The sequence below is a fragment of the Manacus candei genome, unplaced genomic scaffold (assembly GCF_025592945.1).
Source record: "Manacus candei isolate 608988 ecotype Guabito, Panama unplaced genomic scaffold, ASM2559294v1 h1tg000003l, whole genome shotgun sequence".
Taxonomy (NCBI): Eukaryota; Metazoa; Chordata; class Aves; order Passeriformes; family Pipridae; genus Manacus; species Manacus candei.
Window position 1 is genome coordinate 6584095 of NW_026138051.1, and position 12210 is coordinate 6596304.

General features: G+C 41.4%; 1 protein-coding gene across 4 annotated transcripts in view; it reads right to left on the bottom strand.

Moving 5' to 3' along the window:
* COL4A5 (collagen type IV alpha 5 chain) overlaps positions 1-12210 on the bottom strand; it is an 80799-nt gene that overhangs the window by 42970 nt on the left and 25619 nt on the right. For 3 of the 4 annotated variants that reach the window (XR_007904450.1, XM_051786974.1, XM_051786992.1), the window contains exons 3-13: positions 7988-8077; positions 6700-6744; positions 5915-5959; positions 5744-5806; positions 4998-5051; positions 4227-4253; positions 2916-2996; positions 1818-1880; positions 1276-1311; positions 1136-1177; positions 937-1029 (exon numbers count right to left, since the gene is read on the bottom strand). Coding sequence is in view for 3 of the 4 variants with exons in the window: in XM_051786974.1 (XP_051642934.1) it covers positions 937-1029; positions 1136-1177; positions 1276-1311; positions 1818-1880; positions 2916-2996; positions 4227-4253; positions 4998-5051; positions 5744-5806; positions 5915-5959; positions 6700-6744; positions 7988-8077 (639 nt within the window). In the remaining variant the exon portion in view is untranslated. The other variant, XM_051786985.1, reaches the window with a different exon arrangement.

Consider the following 12210-nt stretch of genomic DNA (forward strand, 5'->3'; position numbering starts at 1 on the left):
TTCCCAAGATAAAAAATTGGAAAGGAAGAAACTGATCCAGACACAGATGGAGGAAACTAATAGTTTAAAGTTCAGTTACCACAGTGACATTTGCAAAACAATCAGAGCATAAAAACGATCACTCACTACTTCTGCCTCAAAATATCTACCTCAACTCTTGTATTACTTAGGGTGGTATTTGAGAATACCACAAAAGCTTCAAAGAAAATGTGACATCTAACCACCCATGATCTTGCTGGTTCTGCTCAGACTGCCCATGACTGGCAGCCAGAATTAAACAGTGCTGCAAAATGTTCCCCAGTGAAAAAGAAAAAAGTGTAATAACTTTAAAAACGGTTACTCTCCCCATGGCTTTTTGGCACTTATGGGTGGGGAAGGATCCATGCAAATCAAACCAGCAGTTTGAGCTCACTGTCACAATACAGTTTGATAATTACTGTTGAGAGGCCAGAAACCAGGAAAGCACTTTATTCAAACCACAAGGAAGAAAAGATCTTGGGGCATCAGTAATGACAAAAAAAAAAAGAAAAAAAAAGGGAAGGAAAAAAAAAAATCGAATTAAAATTTTTGAAAGACTTCCTCACAATGGATGACATAGCTGGTTAATTAGTGGGAATCTGAATCCCCAGACTGCTTTGAAAATCGCAGTCTGGGTGTTCCAAGGAATGAGAATATTTTAACTGCTTTTACTGTTACTGTGAACTTCCTTTAGGAGAGTTTCTTAAGAATAGTTACTTTACTAAGGGAAGTAACTGGACTAATGTGACTGGCATGCTTGCTATTAAAGGAAAAGTACTCAGGCCTGGAACAGGCAGTACTCTGAGAAAAATAACAGAAGCTCTGCAGTAAGCAGGATGTGAACATATATGAGCCAAACCAACAGAGGCTGCAGCTTAATCACATGCTCATTGCAGATGGATGTAGTGCCCCACTCACCTGATCTCCTTTCTGAAACTCAATGTCATTTGGTCTTTTCTGTTCTCCAATTTGTCCTGGTGGCCCTGGAGGTCCCTGAAGACCTTGTTCACCCTAACGTGCAAGAACATGCAGTTTGTTACAGGCAATACAAGCCAAAATGACAAGTGTAAGCATTTTGAAAGTAATAAGCAAAAATATCGTCGTGATCCCTACTCACTTTTTCGCCTTTGGGTCCTTGGAAATTCAAACCCATATTACCCTGCAAAAAGTATAACTCATCAGCCCTTAGAAGTCACAAATAAACAGAACGAAAAAGAAAACAGTCCATCACCACCATCAAAGAGGGAAAGAAAATACCTTGGGTCCTGGCAGCCCTGGTGGACCAGGAGGTCCCTATTAAAAAAGGAAACCAAAAAACAAGTCACTTCCAAGCACTTTACACGCCCTTTGTGGAAAAAAACCCCAAACCACTCCCTGTGTTGACAAGGCACCTTGCCTTCCTCTGAAAACTCTTTTTCATGCTATTCAACTTCACAAATGTGTAAGAAACCAGTTCTTCCTTCAAGCAAGAGAGTAAATGAAATTAAACAGTCAGGTATTAAACATCCTACTCTAAATAAGCTAAATCTTGTCCCTCATGTTTCACACAAATAAGAAGACTGCACAATGATTCAGTCCAATTTAAGCAAAAAAATGCCTGAGAACAGGCTGTTTCAAAAGTTTCTTATTTAACCATGCACAGTAACAGCTCCAGGGTGGACTGAATGCATGGTTGCTGCTCTCTTCATACCGAGTCCTGACTACCATGATCTCTGCACTTCACTGACCTGCCTCTGAGAACACGAAAGAAGTAACTGTCCCGTTTAAGGTTTTATAAGTAACAGGTTAAAGAAACTTACCGTCAAACCTGGGGGCCCTGGAGGGCCAACTGGACCTGGTATTCCCATGGAGCCAGGTGGGCCCTGTTGAGGAAGTGGAGGAGGCTATGAGAGGCACCTTTTTATGAAAAAAAACCCCCAGGTAAGATCTTCAAGGTCAAAAAAACCCAACAGTGGCATCTCTTACATGTCAAATCAATGTAGTTGACCACTAACCTACCAATCTGTCCTTGTGGAAAGGCCTAAAGGGGTGTACATCATGTTAGGAGTGTTCTGCTCTCAACATCAATACATCTCTTTGGCTTGGATAAGGGAATGCTTTTTTGTTTGTTCTGAACTACTTTTGCACTTTCTTTCTCTTCATGCACTGAGAGAGAACAACAAAACACTTTGTATTTGTGATTCCTCCCAGCCAGGAACAGACAATAGGGAAGCACAGATCAGAGGACCAGAAATGCTAACAGGCTCAGTCTGGTCAGAATAGCCTGGGGCTTGCCTCTCTGTACCAGGAAATGGGAGTCTGGCTTCTGTCCAGTTCAGGCCGATAGACTCATTTTCGGCTCCCCTTGTTCTTCCACTAAAGCAATGAATGGCTCAGTGGGGAAGCACAGGGCCTGGAGTCACTAGCTGTTTTCACAGAAGACTGCTGGGAGAACAGAAACACTGTTCAGGAGGTGCAACATGAGGAGAACAGCTGAGAAATTACCCTCTCCTTCCCACCATCCAAAACAGCGGCTACAGCCAGATGTTACTTACTTTAACTCAGGGTGAAGAAAGGAAGGGAACTCCAGAACTGATACAAAGAATGTCTAGGAAGGGGGAACAGGCAAGGGAAATAGAGAAGTAAGTCAGTAACTGTGAGTGCTGCTGTCTGCTGGATACCACCTTCCTGACCAGGGGACCTTTCTGGCCTCTGTGGGTCAACCTATTAAGAGCAATATGGAATCACACACTTTCCCTCGAGTCATAAATTAGAGGTATATTAAATGTGAGCCCTGAATCTCCAAATAAACATATGAATCCCCTAGCACCAAATCTTCCAATTGTGCTGTAATGCAAACGCTGTTCACATAATCTTTTTTGGCAGAACACAGCCTAATAGTACTTTATGCAACTTACAGGTATCCCTGGAAGACCTGGAAATCCTGGGTCGCCCTTCTGTCCTGGCAGCAAGGATGTAATTATTTCACCTGCTTCACCCTAGAAGAAAGAGCTGACTTTAATTAACAGCACCTTTTACAATTCTTTACTACCATTCTGACTTTAAAGCACTCAGAGCTATGTTCCACCCTAGCAGTACACTTTAATGTAAGTACCAGATTCTCCAAGAATAGCTCTTTTTAGGAGAGATGAAGACTTTTTAAATGGCTAAACTAACAACTATTAAAAAGTTTCTTTTCTACAAATATATCAGCATTGATTTAAATTCCAAAAGATTAGGGTATTGAAACAAAAATGCTTCACAAAAGAAACATTCTAGCTCTCCGTAAAAGCAGTTGATAGGGCACAGCAGAAAAAAGGCTCATTCAGCTTTTTCCAGTGTCCCACCTCATGAAAGTACTGCTGAGTATGCTGTTATAAACAGTCATGTTTTGTGGTCTATATTGAAGTACAGTTTCTTACTGATTCCAGGGAATACCTTTGTCTATATTGAAGCACAGTTCCTTACTGATTCCAGGGAATATCTTTGTTTTAAAAATATGTGTTCAGATAAGCTTGCCTTTCGATATCTTGAAAATAATTGGGGCAAAAAGGAGCTGAGAAAAACAATTCAGCTTAATAGCCACAATTTCCCAGCACCAGTGTTTTGTTGTCCTCTCAGGAGTTTATTAGAACAATTCTGTGGGTCAAGTTTCCTTTCAAATAGATTTGAACCAAAACTGATGTTTTGGCCCATGCTCAAATCAGTCAAGGATACAACCAAAACAACCCTTAAAACATAAAAGGGCTTCTTAAGGTTCAACATCAGATCATGAGACTATTTACGTCATGAGAAAAAGCCATCTAGGTAATCTACACAGTTCAAAGCACGTTGTCAAAAGGAACCTAAGTTGTTGTACTATTCCCTGGATATTCTAAGTCACTACTGCTTCGTCTCCAGTGGTGTTCTTGAGTACTCACAGGTAGTCTGATGGTGTGTTTGGGTGCTTGTTTTTGTTAACTTGACGCCTCACAACACCAACACTGTCCCTCACAGTTCCAAGGAAACCACTTTCAGAAAACACTCTGCTACTTCTGGAACTACTGACCCAAACTGAGTAAGCTACTGCAGAATTTCCAGTCAGCTGCACTGGAGTGGCCTGGAAACACTAAGAACGTCACTCCAGACACCAGTGGATGCACATGGCCTTGCATGAAAGCCAGCAGGTTACTCAGATCACACTGCACACCATGCCTGGTTAGTATTTCAATGTGATACAGCACACTTACCTTCATACCTGGCAGACCAGGGGGTCCCTTTGTTTAAAAGAAACAAACAAAAAAAAAATAAAAGAAAGATCAATAGAAATAAATAACTGGTGTGTTATTTGCAAACCACTAATCAGATCTACACCACAAGGCAAACATTAAAGATAGAAATTTAAGAAAAGCTATGAAACGGGAGAAAGTAAATTTTTTATGAACTTCAGAATAAAATGGAAAAATTAGAGAAGAACTTTCACAGTGAGTGTTGAGCATTAGAGAGATTGCATTTCCATTTCTTAGCAATTTGTTTCTTTATTGCCTCCTATTATCCATCCTGTCTACTACATCTCTTTCTGTTTGTACTTTGGTTCTGACAATCACTTTGCTGTACATCCCTGTGTTTTATACTGAAAACATCCAACACTGTGTCTCTTTTTGCTGCCCCATTAATCACCAGTAAGGCTCTTTGGATGTACCAGATGTCAGTATCAAGATCTTACTTTTCTGACACATAAGCATGTATCTGTGTTTTTCTGCAGGTGGTAAAGCATCTCAGCATGTGAGAATTCAAAGGGGTTTTTATGAGCTTTACCACAGCACACAGCAGAAAAGCTCACTTTTATCAGACATCTAAAGTACTCTGATTAACCATAAAAAGAAAAAAATTCTTATTTATTAAAAGAATAACTGCAAAAAGAGGCTGATATTTATCCGATTTTTCACAGATCTAAGTAGATTTTTCACAGATCTCCTTCAGTGGATCACAGGGAGTTGATTGGGAAATCTTTTACTTACAGGAGGCCCTTGTAAACCAGGAAAACCCGGACTGCCTGGGAATCCACGCTCTCCCTTAGGGATGAAAAAAAAAAGATTAGCCAAAACTGAACCAAAACATAACAAAACCAGATAAACAAATTTTGACTGAAAGGCCTAGTTTCATTGCTAGCTTACGACTCCAGAGTAGTAAATTCTATTGGAATAAGCTGTAGAATAAACACTTAATTAATTCACACAGCTGATTGAAACACAGATTTCCACATTCAGATATTTCCACATATTTTCAGTCCAAGTACTACACTAGAGATGGAAAACACATGTAGTGCTACAGAAGATTAACTCATAGGAAAATCTGAATGTAAAGCTAAGTAACATGTTAGCATAAAGTCACTCCTTCCAACAAGGATATTGAATCAGTATTTCCAATACAATATTATTAAAAATTAATAATTTAAAAGTCTCACTGTTAAGTAACGAGTTTTTCTTGGTAGCAAAAGTCTACTATAAAGATGAGATGTAGCATCTGATCTAATTATCAGACTCTCAGTTGTAATCTATAAAATTAAGGATTAGAACAAAGAATTTACTACACTGGCTGCAGAGTATAAATGTTGTGTCTTGGTGCTGGCAAAACTTGTGCTTTAAGTACTGGACCATGTTACTATGTTGCACATAATAAACTAAACCTATTGGCTATAGCCAGGAGAACAAGAGCTCTTTACCATATTACTGTTGCATTGTTAAGAATTTTAAAGGTATTCCACCTTTGTTCCATTGCATCCTGGGATACCCTGAGGTCCTGGTGGCCCATCTTGTCCTGGTAATCCCTTCAAAGTGGAAAAGAGGAAAGAAAAGTTAGATTGTAGGAAGATGTTCTGGGCCTGAAAGTACAAAAAAACCCCAGATTTGCATCTATACAGACTATTCCTACTCACAGGAAGTCCTGGTGTTCCTGGAAATCCTGGAAGCCCTGGCGGTCCCTGAAGGAAATGAACCACATTTGAAAGAGTACAGTAAGAATAGATGTGCAAAAGGATTCACCAAGATTTTACTCAATGTAACTTATTTGTGCAAATGTAAGTAAACAAAACCAGAAACATCTGAATCACCTGCAAAAAAAGAATGCCATGCTGACAGCCCTCGAGATTCTTACCAATCTTTCAGGAACTATCCACAAAAACACAGAAAAGATAATGCAGAACAACTAAAGTAGAAGTTCATAGATATATAAGTAAAATAAATGAACACTCGTGGTTTGGGAAATGGATGTGTCCCAGTGAAATCAGAGACGTATCAATTCTTACCAGCTGAGGGGTCTGACAGAAAAGCAAAGGCACAAAACCTAAAGGACTTCCAGACAAGTCCACCTCTCCCATATTGACCCTGGATATACCCTGTCTCTACTTCAGAATACATGGAAGCAAAGTTACTGGCACTGGTTTAGGTCCTGCATTGCAAAACAGATCAAATAAGTATTTGGGCTACTCTCCCTAATGAGTTTATGAAGTCAATACAAGCAGCATGTAAGACTATTGCTTATGAAATCTTGCATTACTTACAAAAAGTAGTACGATCTCTTCTAGCTGGTAGGTAAATTACTCTTCAGGTTTAAGTTAATTTTTTCTCCTGTAAATCACCCCTTCTGTGAGGACCCATTCAATGCCTGGCAGTCTTTATCCATAATTCCAATATATCACCGTAAAACTGCACCAGTACTTACTCTGATTCCTTTGGGTCCAATAGGTCCTGGTAGACCATCATCACCCTACAAAACAAAAACAAACAAACAGAATTCCATATTCAAGTTTGCAGTCTGCCTTTCCATCAAATTAAACTGTAAGCATGATAACATTTCTTTCACGTTTACAGTAAGAGGACTAGAAGTTATATTAGTTGTCATTTCCTGAGTAAAAGGGTTCAAAATTATTTTATTTTTGGTGCTGGACTTAGAGTGGAAAAGTATTTGTCCCAGCTGATTTACCACGACATAGAGGAAAGATTTTATAAAGGTCACAGCTCTCTCAGACACTTGTCAAGTGCTCTCATTGAATATCCTGCAGCGGCCTCTTGTGGGCAGAACAAGAGAGCCGAGATTAAATGTGACTGATACTGCACAGGTATTAATTTGTTTTATAATAATCATAGAATCATAATGCAGAACTTCATACAAAAATCTTAAGAAAAGGCATTTATGGAATAAAAGTATAGCAAAAGTTTCTAGTGCAAGACTCCTGTGCTGTTTCACTCCTGTTATATCCAATTAATCTCTTCTAGTAAAGACTTTTTTTTTCTTATCATCTGCCTATTTTTTTCTTTGCTTCTTTTTAGGTTTATACAGTGAGCATATGCAAAAGAAACGGCAGATCCTGGATATCCTTGTGTATATTAAAGACAAATGCATTCAGAGGTATTTTACTGCTGTACTGTACCACCGAGTGTAACGATGCAATTCAGTAGTAAATAAAAAGAAACCTGACCCCTCTAGGGAAAGCCAGGAGCATTCCTCAGCTCTCTGCACACAGGTTCAATGAGGCCTTCATTTGCATCACTCCATCCAAACCCAGCCCAGGAATGCCACCAGGTGCAAACAACAGTTTACCTTCGTGGTGGGAACCCTCGGGGCAGCTGAGAGCAAACTCAGCCCTTATCAGTGAACTAAGCTAAGGCAGGAGCACGTTAGTGCAAGGACTATCAAACCTCCATTACAGCACCTTGCTAAACCTGTCCTTTGACCTGAATCTGCAGCACCTAGTGAAGGGATACACGTGTGCAGGTAGTGCTGGCAAGCGCCTGTGTAGGTGAAGAACAGGACAGGAAACCCAGAGCAGTCTTTTTCCTCTGGTTGACCATTCAAACCAACCAACCAGAAACCTCTGTTATATCCTAACATCCAAAGATTTTGACTATTAAACCAATGATAATCAGGAGTTCTGGAATTTAGGATCAGCACTACAAGCAAGCTAACACTACCCAGCACCTTCATGCTATTCAAGTGAATTGGGACTTACCTTCGAGCCTCTTGGACCAGGTGGTCCTTCTGGTCCTGGAAATCCAGGCAAACCTGGCTGTCCTTCCAAGCCTGGGAATCCCCTTTCGCCCTACAAAAAGAATAGGTGGTAGTGGAGGTGGAACGTGGCAAAAACATAAATTATGATAGATTATGATTTACCTGCAGTTTCAGAATATGCATAACTGCAAATTCACAAAATATTTATTTCTTCTATAACACAGATTCACAAAAATCAGTAAATATTAAGGTTTTGACTAGTACAAAAAAGTTAGGAAATACCAGAATTAATATGCCTTTTTGCATGTATCTATATAATGTTACACTTTTCAACTGGGTAAACAGTTATTTCCTACAGCTCTGTTACATCAATCAGTGTATATATAACCGTTTACGAAACAGGTAGTTGTTCAGCACTATTCTTTATTGCTCTACAGACAGGTTTGGTTTGGTTGGTAGATTTGGTTCCTACCTGCAAAACCCCTCTGTTTATTTACCCCAGTTGTTTTTTCACAACAATCACAGGAACTGCCAAGGAAAAGTTCCATCCAGACACCTTAATCACAAGGTTTTGCACATTCTCTTTGAAACCAATTTGTCCTGAACTTTTCTTTTCTTGCACACTTCAGCAAGAACAGGAGTAGTAGCTCCCACATCTATTACCTGGCAATCTACCAGCTATGGCACTCTAGGAACCTGGGAAATCCTGCCCAGCTCTCCTCAGTCAAGTGAAACAACTGAACCAGCAATCTCACATCATCACAGCAATGAACTGAAGACTGGGCACTGCAAGCAGCCAGAAGCACACAACTGCAGCCTTGACCACAATATGCAAAAACCAAGTTTAAGGCTTTGCTCATGTCCCATTTATTTTCCATACAGAGCTGTGTGCTAAGCACAACAGCAGTGTTATGTCTTATTCTTAAATCCTAGTTTTCTCACTGTATTGCTTAGGTAGATGCTCTGTATTCTAGTGTGGGAGGCAGGAACTTGGAAGTTGCATTCAAAACACCTACAAGATGCTGAGATCTCAGAAAAATTTTCAGAGAAAGTAACAGGACTTCTCTTCCTGCCTTCTTTGCCAGTGCTTGCTCTACTACTTTCACAGTGGAAACACAAGAGGAAAACCTTTGGATGAGATTAAAGGCTGCATGTGAGCAAGAGCTGCAAACTTAGAGGAGACAGCTAAGCTGTACTTAGTCCTACCTACACAGTGAGACTCAAAGACTCCTTGCATAGGAATGAGCAACTCATTAACTGGTCTGCTACAGTTGGTTTCCTATTAATTGAAATGTAAACATACTCCTCTTTTACTGTAGGTCACATATTGCTGTCTTATACAGCATCTTTTCTCCCCTGTGAAAATGCTGAAATTGCACTATAAATTGAGGCAAGCTTAAGTGTGGCAGTCAGAGTCCAGACTCTCTTTTTGTACACGAAGTGCCAGGTTGTACTGTGGTGGGTTGACCCTGGCTGGACACCACTCTGTCACAGCCCTCCTGGGCAGAACAGGGGAAAGAAAACATACAAAAAGAGCTTGTGGGCTAAGATAAGGGCAGGGAGAGACCACTCACTGACTACTGTCCTGTGCAAATCAGACTTGACCCAGGGAACTTAGTTTAATTTATTACAAATCAAATCAGAGTAATGAGAAATAAAACCAAGTCTTAAAAATACCTTCCCCCCCCACCTCGCCTTCTTCCCAGGCTCAACCTCACTTCCAGTTTCTCCACCTCCTCCCCCATAACAGCACACAGGGACAGGGAAGGGGGGCTGCAGTCAGTTCATCACATGTTGTCTCTGCTGCTCCTTCCTCCTTAGAGGGAGGACTCCTCACACCCTTCCTCCTCTCCAGCATGGGGTCCCTCCCATGGGAAGCAGTCCTCCATGAGCTTCTCCAGCGTGGGTCCTTTACACAGGTTTCAGTCCTTCAGGAACAGGCTGCTCCAGTGTGGGTCCCCTAAGAGGTCACACATCTTGCCAGCAACCCTGCTCCAGTGTGGGCTCCTCTCTCCATGGTCCATCCACACATCCTGCCAGGAGCCCGCTCCGGTGTCAGCTTCTCACAGGGTCACAGCCTCCTCTGGGCATCCACCTGCTCTCTCTTGGGGTCCTCCCCAGCTGCAGGTGGGTCTCTGCTCCCCCACAGACCTCCATGGGCTGCAGGGGCACAGCTGCCTTACCATGGGCAGGAGGGGAATCTCTGCTCTGCCACCTGGAGCATCTCCTGCCCCTCCTTTGTCACCAACCTGGGTGTCTGCAGGGCTGTTTCTCACCTATTCTCACTCCTCTCTCCTGACTGCTACTAGTGTTGCACAGGTTTTTTCCCCCACCCCCTTAAATCTGTCATCCTGGAGGCACTACCACCACTACTGTTGGGCTTGACCTTGGAGCTGGCTGGCATTGGCTCCACTGGACACGGGGGAAGCTTCTGGCAGCTTCTCACAGAAGCCACCCCTGTAGCCTTCCCTCTACCAAACACTTCCCATGTAACCCCAATACAGGTGCTTTTACATGGAGCTATACAGTTGGGGTGCTACCTCATCAGAAAAGCAACACTGTGGAGGAGTGTTACTGTCTCAGGCCAGGATATGAAAGGGTTAGTGTGTCCCTGAAGGAGTGAGAATGAGGAATTCGGGAGTGCCAGATAAGGAAAACATTAGGCAGAGCCAGATTTTGGAGCAAGCTCTGGCAAGAACTCTGTTTGCACACTAAGAGAACACACCTGTGTACAAGAGGTGTGTCAGATGCATCAGGTGTGAGCTGGGCTACACAGTGTCTACTAATCTCAACCTGGTCACACTTCTCCACATTTTCATTAGAGAAAATAACATCTCCAAATGGTTGCTAGAGCAGACCTTTAGCAGAGAGTTGGCCTTGTGAGTCATTTAAGGCTGAAGAAACTGTTCTCCAAAATGCAACTATGCCAAGGCCTCCACTCTAAACAGTCTCAGAACTTGGAATCCAAGGCCTTGAAAGAAAGAGAAACATGAAGCCAAATAGTTAAGCAAGAGGAATACGGGAGGCAATAACTGATTTAATTAAACTGCACTACTGAAACTGAGTATTTCCCAAGCTCAAAGTGAGCAGCAACAATGAGATCCTTGCATGAGGAAACTGTTGCCAGGGCAACTCCTTGGAGTTTACCAGTAGATTACCCCCAAGAACCAACAGATGATTTGAGGACTCTGCTCAGGGACAGCTGAGGGACTACACCAGACAATTCCCAAGGGAACTGTATTAAACTAATTACAGTGGAAAATAGCTGCACTGTAATCACTATTTTTGATTAAAAAATTGCTTGAAGAAAGAAATGTGGGCAAATTGGGAAGGGGGAGAAGCCAAGCTGATCCAGCTCTCTTGAATACAGATGTTTTAATTGTCTTCTACTTCAACAGCATATAGAAGGATTCCATAAGTGAGAACAGTTTTCAGGTGTTGCTTCTGTCCCCAGACTTTTCCTCTTGCACACACTATACTGATTTCCATGAAGGTTTGTATGCTACAAATTTGCCAGGAAAAACTGCCTGCTCATTTCAGGAACATACTGAAACTGAAAATAAATTTAACAAGTCTTCCACAAAAAGTCAATGCCAAAAACGGACATTATGTCATCAGGGATACAAGACTGAAGTCCTTGGCTAGCATGCAATGAATTTTCTTATGAATGCAAAACCTGTCACTACCCAGTTCTGCTTACACAGAAAGAATTGAGGAAGTCTGGGTACTTTCTGTTTCAGACTGGAAGCTACTCAGGAGAAACAAATAGCAAAGGTTTAGGTCAACTCAGATCTCATCTTTCAGTCCTGAAAGTACAGGACTGTTTCCATAGCAAAATAAAGATGCATCAGCTATAAAACCATCATTTCCTTGGGGAATGGGCAAGGAGTCAGATTCTGATCTCATTTAGTGATAATCCAGAGTAGCTGGCAAAGCAATTGCCCTCAATCAGCTCCACAGGTATGGCAAAACTGTCAGCTCACAAGCTCGAACATGACTGTTGCTTAGGGGATAGAAAGAAAAAAAATAGTTGGGAAACACCCTAAAATTATTCTTTAAGCTGCAGCAAGATATAGCCAATTAAATATGGATAAAAAATTTGGCATAGTTCCCTGTACTCTAATAATAGGCCACAGGTACTTAAGAAATCAGGGGTAGATGCAGTTTTAAAGCATGCTCAAGTAATTTACATTTCTAGAATTTATTCCAAAAAATTAAATATTT